At 41.4% G+C, this 16228-nt stretch overlaps 1 protein-coding gene across 1 annotated transcript in view; it reads left to right on the top strand.

Moving 5' to 3' along the window:
* The window catches only part of LOC306708286 (venom phosphodiesterase CdcPDE), a 28286-nt gene extending 15445 nt beyond the window's left edge, over positions 1 to 12841 (top strand). Inside the window, exons 13-25 of the mRNA XM_079176088.1 lie at positions 447 to 566; positions 1948 to 1979; positions 2155 to 2282; positions 3321 to 3390; positions 3556 to 3643; positions 4070 to 4242; positions 5949 to 5994; positions 6235 to 6389; positions 7318 to 7453; positions 8120 to 8197; positions 8290 to 8422; positions 10207 to 10363; positions 11547 to 12841. Of these exons, the coding sequence (XP_079032214.1) occupies positions 447 to 566; positions 1948 to 1979; positions 2155 to 2282; positions 3321 to 3390; positions 3556 to 3643; positions 4070 to 4242; positions 5949 to 5994; positions 6235 to 6389; positions 7318 to 7453; positions 8120 to 8197; positions 8290 to 8422; positions 10207 to 10363; positions 11547 to 11720 (1490 nt within the window). The 3' untranslated portion in view covers positions 11721 to 12841. The remainder of the gene's footprint in view (positions 1 to 446; positions 567 to 1947; positions 1980 to 2154; positions 2283 to 3320; positions 3391 to 3555; positions 3644 to 4069; positions 4243 to 5948; positions 5995 to 6234; positions 6390 to 7317; positions 7454 to 8119; positions 8198 to 8289; positions 8423 to 10206; positions 10364 to 11546) is intronic.
* The last annotated feature ends 3387 nt before the right edge of the window (positions 12842 to 16228 follow it).

Raw genomic sequence — 16228 nt, 5'->3', positions numbered from 1 at the left:
TTCTGGCCCAATATTACTTAATATTGGAACCAGATTTTGCGGCATCGCCCACCCCTAACTGGGATTGTGTTGATAGTTCTGAACTTGAGGTGTTAGGAAAACTCGTCAGGAAGAAATTACATCAGAGACTTCAGCTAAAAAAAGCATATCATTTACAAACGCGTCTGTCAGGAATGTCACATCAACAAAATGAACAATTAGTGAACCTGGAATCCCGTTAAAAGGAAGTTTAAAGTCGTTATTTAGCAGCTGATATGTCTGATATTCCATGTACACGAGTACATGTCTCTTCAGCTTCAGGATAGAGGAGCACCTGCAGTGTAACGGACGTGAGATTTACCTGTGAAATGCAGTTGACGAGGAAAACCACTAGTGTATTCTGTTGCCAACAGTGTGATGGAGCATAATTTAAGAGGGATTGATATAACAGCTGATTGCTGTTGCAGGTATGGAGGACACGAGCTGCGACAGGAAGGAGGTGCTGCAGGAGCTGGTGGGGGACGTCAGAGACTACTGGGTCACTGAGGGACCGTTCGGACGCATCAGAGCCAAAAACAACGCAGTGTGTGAGTAAGAAATACACTTACGCTGCTTCATGAGCCACACTGACCGAGTGGGAATCCAAGTGATACCTCAGACCCAAGAAACACTCATATACTAAAAAGGGCTGGATGAAAAAAAAGCATGAGAACGATCATCGAGGCCTCCGAACACCTGGTGAAATATAATAACTTGCACCGACTACGGTTTCCATTTTCCATTCATTCAATAGCACAAAGGTCTGCAGGTCTGTTTGGCAGCCGGCGAAACAAAAGGTGTCACAACCGAACCTGCGTGTTCGTGAATAAATGTTCAGCCGTCACATAAACCCGGACAAAGCATCTGGGCGCCGCAGAGCCGTACCCGCCACATATGAAACCAGTCGAGTGTGAAGATCTGAGATAACAATACAATATTTGCAATCAGGGAATCCTGGCTTTGCGTGACACTAAAACAGATGACTGATTGATACCAGAGGAACAAACTGAACTGGCGCAGTGACAGAGAGGATATCAAGGGTAATCCCGATGTTAATCCCGATGTTGCTGATGGTCAGATTTGCAGCCGTCCATCAGTGACTCAGATACTTCCATTAGATACATTTGACCGCTTCTTCTCCTTCTTTTGACAAATTAAACGGGACTGGAGCCAAATTATCCGCTGGCTTGTTTGCTCACTTGACATTTGTATTAAAACGGAATCATAAAATAACAGGATTTTACTTTCACTTGCTTGTGCTATAAAACCACCAGCGAGCTATCTGGCCCTAGAATATCCTAAACTAATACAGAAAACTGGAATGGGGCACTTTTTCACTTCACGCCACCGGTACAATTTGGCGTTGCGACTGGTGTGTATGGTCTTTAGTTTGTAGTTCAAATAGCACCTGAAGTAACTGAGCCGTCTGACCCAGGAAAGCCCCACACTCAGTTTGCCTCTCGGCTCTGTGAACCAGACATGTATCCGCCTGTGTTACTCCCCTTATCTTTTGATTACCACAAACTACATAAAGTCCCCTGTTCTACAGGCAGAACAAAGTGCTGAGTGTGTGTGTGTGTGTGTGTGTGTGAGTGTGTGAGTTGTTTTGTCATGAACTGCTCCAACACAATCATTCTGTTTTCTTCTGAAAGGTCTTTTTCTTTCATTCTGATACAAATATTTCCTCCAAATTTACATTCGTTAACAACAGCAACTGAAGAGTTGATTCTAAATCATACGTGCGTGTGTGTGTGTGTGTGTGTGTGTGTGTGTGTGTGTGTGTGTGTCAACATGGTTGAGCTGTCAGTTCAACTATAAGTCACTGGTTTTTCTTGGTGTAACATTACGTTGGATACATGTTATTCGTTGGGCTTTGTGTGTTCTGTAACGACAGAAACATTGACTTCATTGTTGTCATCCTTCCCACAGTGAACTCAGCCGAACTTGTTGCCAACATGACTGTAAGTGCTCCATGTTCTCACACATGACATCATTTCTAATGAAACAATGACCCGTGTGCCAGTAAAACCTGCACAGGACAAACCACACGTACACATTTTTTTTGCCAAATACAAGAAATGAACTATATAAATTGTGTCTATTTGAAATAAAATGTTGTGTTTCTGGTGATTTCAGTGTAAGAAGCCAGACCAGAAGATCAAGCCGTACCTGAAGGCCAACCTGCCAAAGCGCCTCCATTTTGCCAACACCCGTCGCATTGAAGACGTCAACGTCCTGGTTGAGCCAAAATGGCTGTTTGAGAGGTATCCATGACGGCCCCGTCAGTTGTTTCTTAATTGCAGTTGTATTCTGGAGAAACGTATCCTCATACAACAGTTTGTATGACGTCTTACCAAAAAGACGGGTTTTCCTGTGAATGTCGAGCAACAAAAGCGATCGCGTCGCCTGTGAATGCTCCTGCTGTGTTTGGGCAACAACACTTCCTGGTTAAGTTCAGGAAACAATTGTGGTTTGGGTTTAAATAACTACAGAAATGACGTTAATTAAGTACGGAAGATACGAGACAAAGAAGTCCACGTTAGCGTTAAAATGACTACGGAAGTGGCGTTACTTGAGCTCCGAAGTTAAGTGACAAATAAGTGAACGTTTCTGTTGAAATAACTACGGATGTGACGTTACTTAAGTACAGAAGTAACAAGACAAATAAGTTAAAATGACTTCTGTTTTCACTCGGGACATGAACAACGATCTCCGGGTTGAAAGTCTGGAATTTGCAAACTCACTCGTCCACCTCGACTTCCTCTCTGTGCAGACTTTGTTGCTCTTAACATTACGTCGCCTGTCCCGGCTCACGCTTTCATGAATAACATACGAACTGATTTTCTGGGATATAAAGGAATTATGGTGAACTACTTTTGCAGGCATAGCTACGGACAGTGTATGAGAACAGTCCGCTTGATTTTACAATCAGAAAACACCGCAGTGGAAAGTACCAGCAACACACCAAATATTGCTTCAGATTAAAAACAGTGACTCGCGATAACCGACAGAAACAAAAGACATTGTTCTGACATCAAAATAAAAAAACACAAGCCGGTTTTATGGTGCGATAAATGCCTGGGAGGGAAAAAAACAAATTAAGACATTCCAAGTCCTACAGAAGACACTTAGGTGAGACATGGAAAACACAGGTTTGGACATGAAGAGGACGCTCGTGTTGTTAAAGGTCATTAATCTTTGTTTTCCTGAAAGGTTAATGACGCAGTTCCTGCGGTGGGTTTACAGAGCACTGATTGAAACCAGTATTTCAGTATTTATCAGACTGATCTGTGTCTCCACAGGTATCCGGGATCTCTCACATTCTGCTCCGGCGGAGCTCACGGCTATGACAACGATGCTGAGAGCATGCACGTGAGGATTCCTGCACTATTCTGTTCTATCAGTCCGTAGTGATGTCTCCAGAATTCCTTCTGCTCCCTCTATAATGTGGAGAAATGTATCTCTCTATACTTTTTCTAATCTTTTCTACCATTGGAATCATTTTTTTCAAATGTCTTCCTCCCTCTTTTCTTGCAGGCCATGTTTGTCAGTTATGGACCTAAGTTCCAGTACAAAACCGAGATCGAACCGTTTTCAAACATCGAGCTTTACAACCTCATGTGTGGTGAGTTTACGGGTGTTCCTCGACAAATTGCCACAAACAGTTAGCATCCACTTAAACTGCAGACTGCGGTTTGTTGTGGCTTAGCTTGCATTCCAATCACAGCTGCTATGAGTAATAACACAGGACAATTAAAATCTAAACCAAAAGCACCGTTTACAACCATTCACATGAACCTTCAGAGACTTGGAGCTTTCTCTTGTTGTGAGTCACTCGTGAGCAGGAGGTGCTTGTTAGTGGGCTGCAGAACAACCTTTACTGAGCTAAGTTTGCAGAACATTTAGAAAGAGTAATCTGATTGAGGTAGCTCCAAAAGGTTAACGGCACCAAACCGTACCTGCTTCACTGTACACCAGCACCAAAGCTAAAGTAAAGCAAACTAACTGTTAACTGTGATGCATGATACTAAACGCTCATCGTTCCATGCAGACGTGATGCAGATATCTCCCGCCGTCAACAACGGGACCCACGGCAGCATGAACCACCTCCTGAGGCGGCCCTACTACACAGCAGCGCCCCCCACGGAGCACAGCGCCCCGGTTCAGTGTCCGCTGATCAGCCTCGACCCGGCAGACAACCTGGGATGCTCCTGTCCAGCCCTGGTGGGTATTGTTACGCTTACACACTGTAAAGAGAGGAGTGTGTGTGTGTGTGTGTGTGTGTGTGTGTGTGTGTGTGAAATAGAACCTAAACAGTGAGGACAAGGCTTGTGTCACTACAACTGTTAACAGTCAAAATCAGAGACCAGCTCAACAACACAGAACTCTCAGGCTTTTAAATTGATTCAGCGCTTAACGCTTCTTACTGTTCCCCAAAATAATATGTCACCAAACGAAGAGGAGTTCAAACTTCAGCTGAGCTTTACTTCATCTTGTTCCGCCATGTTGGAAGGTGCTCGGCACAGAAGGAGCAATTCCTCATTCAGCGTGTCCACGTCTGTGTTTTTAGGAGGAGAAGGTTTCGTGCTTTTCCACACAATGACGTCAGATGTGATAACAAGAGTCTGGTTCGAGGCACAGACTTGTTAAAAGAACAGACCTGGAGCCAGTTTCACAATGAAGCCACAGGTTCTAACGATCTGTGATGCTGACAGAGAAGTTGTTGTTTTCTCTCTGGAATATTTCTCTCTGTCACGCTCAACATTGCTTTTCTATTTTAGTTGCCTTTAGGCTCTGGTGACAGTATTTTCACTCTTGCATTTAATCGTTGTTGTCTTTTACTTTCTATTTTAGTTTATTTATTTATTTTACTCTTATTGCTGTTATGTTCTATTTTGCAATGGTGTCCGTATTATTTCTTTTACACCTAATACTTGTTATTCTATTGTTCATATATGTTTATTCCATTTTTTTTGGTTATTCTTCTTTAATGAGACTGTGGCACAAGACTTCGGGGTTAATAAAGTTCCATCTTATCTTTTCTTACTGTTCTTGAAGCTCCTGTGAACTGTGGCTTTAACTGAACTCCATTGACTCAGTTGTTGCACGTCAAAGAAGGTCAAAGTGTCCTGACTCTTAGTCCACAGAACGGGTCAAACTACAAAAGTGCTGGATCGTTCAATTCCTGTTACGAAACCGAAGAGCGTCTTTGATGAAATCCTCCCCGTCTGATGAAATACACATCTTTCGATCTCTTCACATACTTGTGGTGTGAAGTCCAGATCTCCCGCCTTACACCACCAGGGTCATTGCTAAGTGAAGATATGCTGCAGCTGGTTTCACTGTTTGTCTGTCAGAAACTGAGAACTCATCTGTTCAGACTTCACCTCGGCCCATGAAATGATAAACAACGTGTTCAGCATCTCTTATCGTCTCTAAATGTAGCACTTGATGGGGTTCAAAGTATTTGCTGAAGCTGCACTTATTGTTGCTTTGGATAAAAGCAAATAGTGGAAATAAACCAAGCATCACATCTGAAGAACAATTCAGAAACATGAATGGAAACAGTGGAAGCAGACAACAAATGGTCAGGATGAAGAAGAAGAGCTCTGAAAAATGGAAAAGAATGCAAGAAAAACTGGGGAACAGAGCAGGTTGGTGCAACAGAAGAACATTTATCTTTAAGGCAGAACTTTGGCCTCTGAAGACATCAGCTGAGTTTCTGATATTCTTCATGAGGAAACTGGACTCGATGTAACGACAGCCTTCAACAACAAGGATCTCTGTTCACGTTTCAGATCCATGTATCAGGGTTTGTTTTTCTACACCTTCTACAAGCGAGCGAGTGTATCGACCATATTTATGTTATTTGTGTACTTATAAAACATTCATTTCCATTAATAGCATTTGTTTTCTTTCTCTCTCTTCAGAGTGGAAGCGCCATCAACAGCCGTCTGAACCTGACAGCAGAGGAAGGTGAGGAGGTTAAAATGCCTCTAAGATCTGTGAACATGTTTTTGTTTTCTTATGTCATCAATCTTTTCATTTACAACACGCAATATCCCGACTGAATGCACTTTGAGGAAACAGGATTACTTGTGTTTCCTGTCGTACATTCCTCCACGTTACTGGATTGGATTTGCATTCGTCTCGCTGCTGATTTGCAGCATTGTCTAAATGCCACTGATAAAGCAAAGGGCCGTTCTCTTTCTTCAGAGTCCGCTGCAGAGAAGAAGCACATGTTGTTTGGTCGTCCCCGGATGCTGCAGCCTGACCAGAGTTACTGCGTTCTCCACCAGGAAGGATTCATCACCGCCTACAGCCACGACGCTCTGATGCCTCTGTGGAGCTCCTTCACCATCGACAAGCCGGTACGTGTGTCACTGGTAAAGGAAAAACATTAAAAGTGCATGATTTTAATACTTGAAATATTCAAATGTTTAGATTACAATCCTATGAAATACAATGGTGATCGATCATGATGACTGTCGAGGAATGATGACGTGGCTTTGTCCGAGGATGAATTGTGCACAATGTCAAGTTATCTGATTCCTGATCACGGATTCATGTCAGGCTGTTGCTGCAGCGCCGCCTTCCGGTAAATCGACCATCACATTATTCCAGGTCCGCTCGGATTGGACGTTAGCGTGTGTGTGTGATCTAAATCTGGCTGCAGCTGCACGATGCATTCAAGACTTTAGCACTTTATGTAAAATAGGATGATGATAGCAAGATGATTGAAAATTGCAGTGTGAGCATTGAAAATGTGTTTTGCAAAAAAAGAAAATGGGAGAAAAATCTTTTTTTCATATTTAACAAAGGAATCCAGGAAATACTTAGCATCTAGCATTTCGCTAGTTATGATTAAAAACAAAGGCCACACGGCGGCACTCGGTGCATGCACGGGTGTTACTACTTCTCTCTGTGATGATTTACCCTCAAAGCAAACAGCAGCACGAAGGTCTGGAGATAGCCGGCTGACTAAACGTGGGAATCATGAGAATCACAGTGAACACACTAGAGCAGCAGCTTTTTATCTTTCCCGCTGAAGTTGTGTGTAATGGCTCAGACCTGATCTGCATTAATTATGCTTTCAGGGACTGACAATAGATGCATAGACCACAACTGTGGTCGGAGTAACTTTGTCTCAAAACTCAAATGTATTGAAAGACTTCACTGGATCACTGGAGAGAGTTTCTTCTTGTTATGGGGCAAAAGGGCCGACTGTTGGTTTGTAATTGCGTCTGGAGCTGATTACTGTCATTCAGCTGAAGCTTTAGGTTTTTCCCGTTCTTGCAGAGGAACTTGGACCCGTTGCCACCAGTGACGCCGGACTGTTTGAGGGCCGATGTCCGACTCCGAGCGTCCCAGAGTCCCACGTGTGACCAGTACGACGCTGCTGGGAACCTGACGCACGCCTTCCTGTACTCGCCAAGTACTTCCACTTTATTGCTTTATTTCAAATGGTTATTTACAGACAGGTACATACGTACATGCATTTATTCCAGTCCAAGCATTCAGAAGCAAAGGGCTGCTGTAAAGCGTCCGTGGAGAACACAAGACACGAGCCAGAGTCAGCCAGGTGCTGTGCATCATGGGCACAGTCAATGAAACACGGATGTGTGCTTTGGCATGTGAGTCTTGGTGTTTAATTTGATATGAATGTCTCTTGAGGTGCTATTGCACACTCACTTCCTGTCTCTTCATCACTCTTCACTCACTTCCACAGAATTTCAGCTCATTCAAGGGATCACAAACCTAAATTGGTCATTTTCATAGCCCTGGTAAAGGCACTTTCAGAAAGAACAGGATAATATGTTTCCTCCAGAAGAGGAGCAGAGGGATTGACACATTCAATTCTGTGAATTTAATTGAAGTAAAGCAGATAAAAGGCACATGCATCGGACATACAAGCATACAAGTTTCTTGTTTTTGGATAGAAAATGAACGATAAACTTGCTCGTTCTTAGTACCTTAAAAAACTCAAAACACAAGAAAAACGTGACAAATTGTGAAAGTGTCTCGTTGTCCTATAAGAACGGATCCGTACGGACGAGTGTTTGTTGCATGAGGCCCATTATTAGTTGTTGTGTTTCTGCAGATCTGAATGAGACGGTGGATCAGCAGTACGATGCTCTACTGATGAGCAATGTGGTGCCGATGTACCCCGAGTTTAAGAGTGAGTTACCGGTTAACATCACGGCAAAAGAAACTATGCTGCAAAACCTTTCTTTATCTTTGAATTTCTTCTTCTCTTCTCGTCTGTTTCAGAGATCTGGGACTATTTTCACAGCACGCTATTAAAGAAATACGCTTCTATTTACAACGGTGTTAGTGTGGTGACGGGCCCCGCCTTCGATTACAACTACGACGGCCGGTACGACACCCCGGGGCAGATCCAGCAGTAAGTTTTCGTTTTCTAATGAATCATCATTTCCACTTTTACGGCTTCTTCTTTGAAAAAACGTCCAGCCTTGATGTCTGACTTCATCAATAGAGTTGCAGTTTTTATTTGAACCAGACGGTGATTTTAAATGAAGAAAGCCACTGTAACAAAAACAGGAAATGGTTTATGTGATGACCAACACCTATATATACTGTATTTATATATTATATTTACTGACGTGTTAAATGTCGTAGAACAAAAAGTTAAAATGTCTCAAGCTTGTGTTAAGCACATTATTATTTTAGGCACCTTAACACAGACCCGTTCATTAAACTCATTGACTTTGAGACGGACAGGAAGTGCAAACATCCGGACTCATTGCTGCATCACTCTACGGAGGGTTGAATAGATTACAGAAAGAAGTAGAGGAAGATTAAACACTCGGTTTATTTATTGGGAACCACAATGCACCCTGATACGTCCCAATGCAGGAAATGATGGACTTGCTGGAGCTTTGGCTGAATATGATGTAACCACGAAACATAAAACCACACGAAGAGAAATCATTAAAAGCTAAATTTCATCTCGCAGGACGAAATGCAAACCTTCATCTCCCGTTGTTGTGTTGTCTGCTGGGCTGCAGCTGATCATTCAACGCTCCCAAGATTCAAACTCTAAATCAACCTTTGAATGCTGCGCAGCTTCCTTCTTTGTCTGGTGCTATTCATTCATTCATTCATTCATTCATTCATTCTGTATTAAACTAAAACGCTGCAGCGGAGGATTGCGACATGATAACTGCAGAGCACTCAAAAGTCCAGATGGATTCACAACATGCTTTTATCTAACAAAATATTCTGCTTCAATCCATATTTCTTGACATTTAGCCTTTGAAAACAACATTTTCACTACTTTGTCCTCAGTATTATGTATTCATCTCATATATATGGGTTTTCTGCCTCTTTCTGCAACGAGACATTATTTCTCTCTATTATTATCTTTGTGTCATTTTAAATTGTGCAAACACAATTTCCAAGTTATATTCACTGAATAAAGTTGATTTAATCCATGAATCACTTATTAAAATAGGATTGCAGACATCCGAAGCTCAATAGAAGCTTTGAATGTTAAAGCATTCATTGCAGCTCTTGTTGTTTGTTGTTGTTTGTTATTTGACGGTAAATACAAGTTAAGTCTTTTTCTTTGGAAGAAGAAGCCTCAGGTTCCTGGGATGGAATGCTTCATAATTCATGTGCGTGACATGTGGAGTAGTTTTTCTCTGCTGAGTGGATGTTGGTTGGTTGAGTGTTGCAGCTGCATCCTTCAGGGCAGCTCGGCCTGTAATCTGATAAAACGGGATTTTCCAGGTGGAAATGTATCATTTGGTTCGTTGTTGCACGTCAGCGCCCGTCTCGCCTGTCATTTTGAAAATGATCATGTTGCTTCTTTAACCGATCTTAATGTTATAGCACACGGGGATGATTCCAACCACAGTGTGCTTCCAATTCTGCAAATTTCCAAAAAGAAAATAAATAAGTAGTTTTCCCAGTTTGCTGCCCTGACCTCAAACCCACGCGACAGTGAGCCCGAACTTGTTACCCCAGCATCAGTGTTGGACCTCACTAATGCTCTTGTTTTTAAATCCCTCCAACATCTGGTGGACAGCCTGAAACCAGAAGTGAGGAGGCTGTTTGAGCAGCACGATGTCCATCTCCCACACACGGCTGGAAAGTCCAATTTCATTGAATTACTCTGCACTTTACTGACGAATAAGACTGCGTCTTGTCTTTGTGTGACTCCAGGTTTGTGTCCGGCACGAACATCTCGATACCCACACATTTCTTTGCGGTGTTGACCAGCTGCAGGGACTCGGCGGTGCCGGTGGCGGCCTGCGTCAGCGAGCTGCAGACCGTGTCCTTCCTGCTGCCTCACAGACCCGACAACACTGAAAGCTGCGAAGTAAGAAACCACAAAGTCAGACATTACCTTTTTTAAGATGACACTTCATTGACCCGGCTTTTCACAATCCTCCTCCTCCTCCAGCCACGTCACACTGACCAGACAAATAAACCGAAACTCTTTTTTATGACTTTGAATGAAACTGCCTCCGCTTTGGCTCACTTTCATGCTGTCTACTCCCGAACAAAGCAGCAGTGTCTTCTGTCTTCCCATTTACTGACACTCGAGGAGTGAAGCCTCTTCAAAGTAAGAACAAAAAGGAACCTTTGTGTTAGTCATTCATGGTTACTTGTTAAACAATGAAACACCCTTTAAAACAGACGGTTTCTATGAAGAGTCAAATTCTGATGTCCTGCTAGTGCTTTAAAACATGTTAAGATTTGTCTTGAAGGTAATTAAAATCAGGAGGGTTCATTCTCTTAGGAGCATGAATGTGCTTCGTAAATTGAATGGTCCATCTCATCCTCCACATGGAAACCAATGAATGAAAAAAACTAACCAAAAGTCTCCAAAATGGAAAGGCTTCCTCCCCTGGAGAGCATGAATGTGCTAAATAGATTCTATGGTAATCTGTCCATTAGATTTGTATTTGTCAAGAGAAGAAGGGTATGTTTGGTTCAATGGTAGTCCTAGAAGGAAGGTCAGGGGATCAACAGAATCATCTGGAGACCACGAATAGACGATAGGCGTTTGAGCTTGAGGGATAACTTGTCATGGACCAAAGTGTTAATTAATTGGAAATACTGGCTTGATAGTGGTACTAAAAGGAAAGGTCAGAGAATCTCCAAACTCACATGGGATCATCCTCTGGGAACCATGAACGTCTGTCCATGATGACCAGAAACATTTGTAGAAAGACAACCAAAATCCAGAAGTTGTTGAGATGTTTTATTGGACAAAACTGTTGGTGAGGAGACATTGAAATGTTACGCTATACTTCGCGCTCAAAAGATAGAAGTTAATCATTTTAGTGCAGGGTTACCCAAAGCTTCACCATCTGTCCCGCACGTTGGATAAACGAGTGAAAGTAGAAGCAACATGTTAACAATCTCTTAGACGGTTCATTTCTGAGAACAGGAAGCAACAGAAAGAAGAAACGTAGCCCTAATTTGGAGACACATCAACTTGTTCAAACAGTCACATTTAAAATATTAATTTGTAACTTTTGAATTTGCATTGACAGAGTACACAAGCCGAATCTCTTTGGGTTGAAGATCTCATGTGGTTCCACCAGTCACGAGTCAGAGACGTCGAGTGGATTACAGGATTGGACTTTTACCAGGGCAGCGATCGACCAATCACAGACCTGCTGAGGATGAAGACCCGCCCCACAGCTGCCATTCACAGAAAACAGTGAATTTGCTCTTTTCCACCTGAAAAAATCACCCGAGATTAATATTAAGTATCTGTAAAATTATTGTAGTATTGAGTAAGTCGTCTTAAATTGTGTTGTCACTTTGTCAACACTGGACTGAATGTATTAATTATTCAACAAAGTGACATTGTTTATTTATTTACTTTTCACCTTAAAACTGTTTGTATTAGTTTCTTCTTATTACATTCCTATTGTCGTGATTTCTATCCTGTTGATTTTGTTTTGTAATCTGTATTTAAACGTTTATTTCACGCAATGCAGATGAGATGAGATAGAACGTGTATTACAGCAGTGGATGTAAACGTATAAACTCATAACCATCAACGATCACAGTTTTGGGATCAATAAACAATTATAGGCATTATAGGCAGCTGCAGACGACTGTTTGCCTTCACACACACAAAGATCATGGTTTGTGTTCAAATTGTAACGTAACAACGTAATGTAACAACGTAATGTAACAACGTAACGTAACAACGTAACGTAACAACGTAACGTAACAATGTAGCAACGTAATGTAACAACGTAACAACGTAACGTAACAACGCAATGTAGCAAAACAACGTAACTAGCATAGATAAATAAAAACTACCCTTGGTGCACTTTCTTATGTAAAGATGCGTTACAAGCCTAGCAACGTTACGTAACAAGCATCAAGTCAAAATGTACAACTGTCTCCTGGGTGAGTCTTGTGTTTGTTGGAACAATCCAACATGCCCCCCCACTAAACCGTCCTAGGTGGACTTTCCCGCTTTTTGTACTCCTTGTTATACCACCTAACGTTCAAGAAAGGCCACAGAGTACACTACGCAAAATGATCCATATTCAACGTATCAGTGGTTTGCAGAAACGTACAATGTCATGTTTTTTTCTGGCAACTGGGCTGTTTCACAGGTTTAAAGTCTCACCCCTACTTTCAAATGGTTTACCTCCACTAACATTCAAGGGATGTTTTATTTGGTCAACCCAAATCCCAGATCAATTAATCCAACGCAATTCAGGAACACGTGAAAAATATTTCTTTGTTTTTGACAATTTCATATAAATGTATTTGATTGTTTGTACAAAGAGAAATGGAGTTAACTACCCAAGATAAATGATTAACAAGCATCTTCCATTTGTTTTAGTTTGATGTACACCAGACAACATTTGTTTTTAATGTCACATCTCGTCCTGTGCATAGATAATTCTAACACATTGCATAGAAAGTCTCCTTTTTAAATCTGTCTCTGCAGCAGAACACTGAGCAGAACTTTAAAGGGAAACCAGGCACAAACAGGCATTTCCATACATTTTATTTTGCCAAGTTGCCACAAAGATTGTGCTTTCAGGAACAGAGCAGCAGCCTGACAATACAATTCTAATTTTGTCAAGTGAACACATTTCTACTGTAGAATAACCTCTTGCAGCAGACCTGTAATTCTACAAACTATATTTTTGATACAGACGTCTTTGTGTAAGTGTTGGTATCTGAGTCGACCAATCACATCTCTGAAGTCTGGCGTAATTGGAATCAGGTTGGAGAGACGAGCATGAGCTCCTTCTGGCAACCTGGGCAGCTGTTTGCACTTTAGCTGATGGGCTGCGTGTCCCTTTGTATGCTTTGCATCGTTCAGTCTTCCAGTACAGAGACCTCACATTGAGGATGTGACAAACTCTTTAAAGCTGAGAGTCTCTGCAAGCACGCATTAGAATGGTGAACATCTCACACTGTGAAATTATGGGAAACAGATGAAAGGATGTCGAGTGAACATATCACATGTAATATGTCGAGAATATTGTTCTAATTATTCTGATAGCATACATTTTAGTTTGTGCAAAAATGATAAAAATCCAAGTAAAATGTAGGCATAGTCATACCTTTAACTTACCAAATGTGCACATAATAGCCATTTGTTATATTCTTATGGAGCAACTTCCAGGGAGTCGTTTGTTTCATTTAATTTCAGTTCACTAAAAGAAATGGCCTGCAGAGACTTAACACTCATTTAGATGAAAATTAAAAAAGGCATAATGTGCAGCGTGTTGACTTTAAAACCAGAGTAAAAAAACAGGGTGAATATGGGATGTTTACAATTTTGCACATCATCCGCACACTCTTTCACATCTGCTTTCGCCAGATGAGTGATCGCTTTGTTTGGCTTATTTCTTTAACTAGTGTAGCACGAAAGCACAGTGAAATTAGGAAGCTAGCTAACTAGCCAGCAGCTACATGAGTGAAACTTCTCAACTTCATCCAAACCGAAGACTCCGTGTTCTTGTCACAGTGTAGGAAATCACATTAGTATTGCCAGATGATCTGCCAATCACAGCTCAGTAGGACATGATTAGTTGGAACCTACGCAAACCATGAACTCTACGAGACTGAGTAGTAATGCACACTACTTACGGGAATCTCAAGTACTGCACTATTTTGACTCCAGACTCCTCTGGTTGTATAGAAGTCTATGAGAAAATGACTCTACTTCTCTCTTGATTTATTACCTCAGTAAACATTGTAAACATGAGTTTATGTCTCAATGTCTAGTTTCAAGTCTTCAGACAGATCGCTGCCGCTGCGTTCTCCGTGTTTTTGTCTCACAACTTTAACCCTTTCACAGTGTTTACACCTCATGAAAGTCGATGGGAACATTATGGTCGCCTGAAGATGTCCCTACTGGTTGCCAAAAAACAAAATGGCGACGTCCAAAAAGCTACACTCAAGACACTGAGTGTGCATACACAAACATTCGTTGCTAGAATGAGGGGGCGGGACTGATGGATACAGATGACATGTTTCTCTATCATCATCACGAGCCAGTGTCAATAAAAAATAAAAATGGCACAATCTACCTGTTTTATGGGCCTTTTTAGAGTGAAAAACAAAAAGACACGTCAGCCTACCGGGAAAGTGCCTTTTCACTGGCTGATTCACTTCCTTATATGCGTATACTGTATGCAAACAGCACTGTAGGTGGTCTGCTAGTACCAAAGAGACACTGTGGAGATGAATATAAGCGTCAACATAAATGAATCCCAGTGTCAGATTGTGGAAGATAAAGACCTCTCTGGGAAAAGATCTAAGACGAGGCATTGAAGGATAAAAGGGGGATTTTCTCCGTAATAGATAGGAGACAATATAATTTGATACGTTTGTCTCATTCGGTCTGAAATGTTTGGATGATCCGTCGTATTTTACCTCCAGCAGTGCAGCTCTTGTCATCTTCTTTCAAAGATTTTACTACGGGACGTCCCATTGGTTGAGTAGACGCCATGTCTAGTTGTGATACTTGTTCTAACCAGTCAAACGTTGAGATTATACTCAACAAAAACTTTTTTTCGGTTAAATAACATAAAATAAAAAAACATCATGATCTTTTTTTTTTTTTTTTTTTTTTTGGTTAAATAAAATAAAATCAAATAAAAAAAATCTAATTTTTTTTTTTTTAGCTTTTTCCGGTTAAATTTAAAAAAAACATCATATTTTTGGGTGGATTTCTTTTTTTTTTTTTGCTGGCGGGAATGGGCTTCCATAGTTATTTGTGTTTTTATGTCGTGAAACTTTTACGTTGCCATCTTGGCCAGGACCCCTTTGTAAAAGAGATCCCTCATGTCAGTGGGATTAAGGTTAAATACAATAAAATAACAGTACAAGATACTACATAGTCAACACTCAACGGTTGGTTTTAGTGGACCTGAGGTTAGAACCTTTTCAGTTGTCAGTACTGATATGTATAAGAGTATAAATTGTCCAATACTGTGCTTATTTGGTGCACTGAGAAGTATTGTGAATTTAGTGCTGGAATGGGATTTCCCCACCAACCCACTGCTTTCACAGGCAAATCAGTGAGTGCAGAGCTACGTGCCGTTTCATGAAAGCCCTCCACACAGGATACGTCTGTGTTTAGTCGCTCTGAGCTCAAACAGAAACAAAGGACAGGAGGAAAACACCTGGAGGTCTCAGGAGAACAAAGGCAGCCATGATGACAGGTGTTACTAATAACACTAACGATGGCTCCGTAGTATTCAAGTGTTCTATGAGAGACAGTGAGCCGGCCTTCACGATACCACAAACCTGAGATTAAGACAAAGATAAATGGAATTACACATTTTACTGGACATTAAAAAAACGAGTCAGATGTCTAAACTCGACTGTCGAAAATAAACGACAACTGACAATATTTTGCATCAGAACGATTCATACCAATATGCAAATCTGTCAGTTGCAACACTTTCTATAAACGGTTTGAATAAATTATTCCAGCAGCGGAATCTCTCCGCTACATTGTGTCGCCTACAGCTACCTACAGATATTTTATTGAGTTTCCTTTTTGCAAAATGTTCCGAGTGAATTTGAGTGTATATGTCTTGGGCTTTTATTGTGAAAGGTAAAAACGGAAAGAGTGAATCTGGTCTGCGCTGCCTTTGTCGAGGTTGAAAGGATAAAGTTCGGACTACAGAGCCTCTGGTGTTGTTGTACGACGTGATTGGTTGATGCCTTTATTCCTCAC

Source organism: Pholis gunnellus, assembly GCF_910591455.1.
Source record: "Pholis gunnellus genome assembly, chromosome: 16".
Classification (NCBI taxonomy): Eukaryota; Metazoa; Chordata; class Actinopteri; order Perciformes; family Pholidae; genus Pholis; species Pholis gunnellus.
Note: the sequence above shows the minus strand (reverse complement) of the source record. Positions and strands in the feature narration are given on the sequence as shown.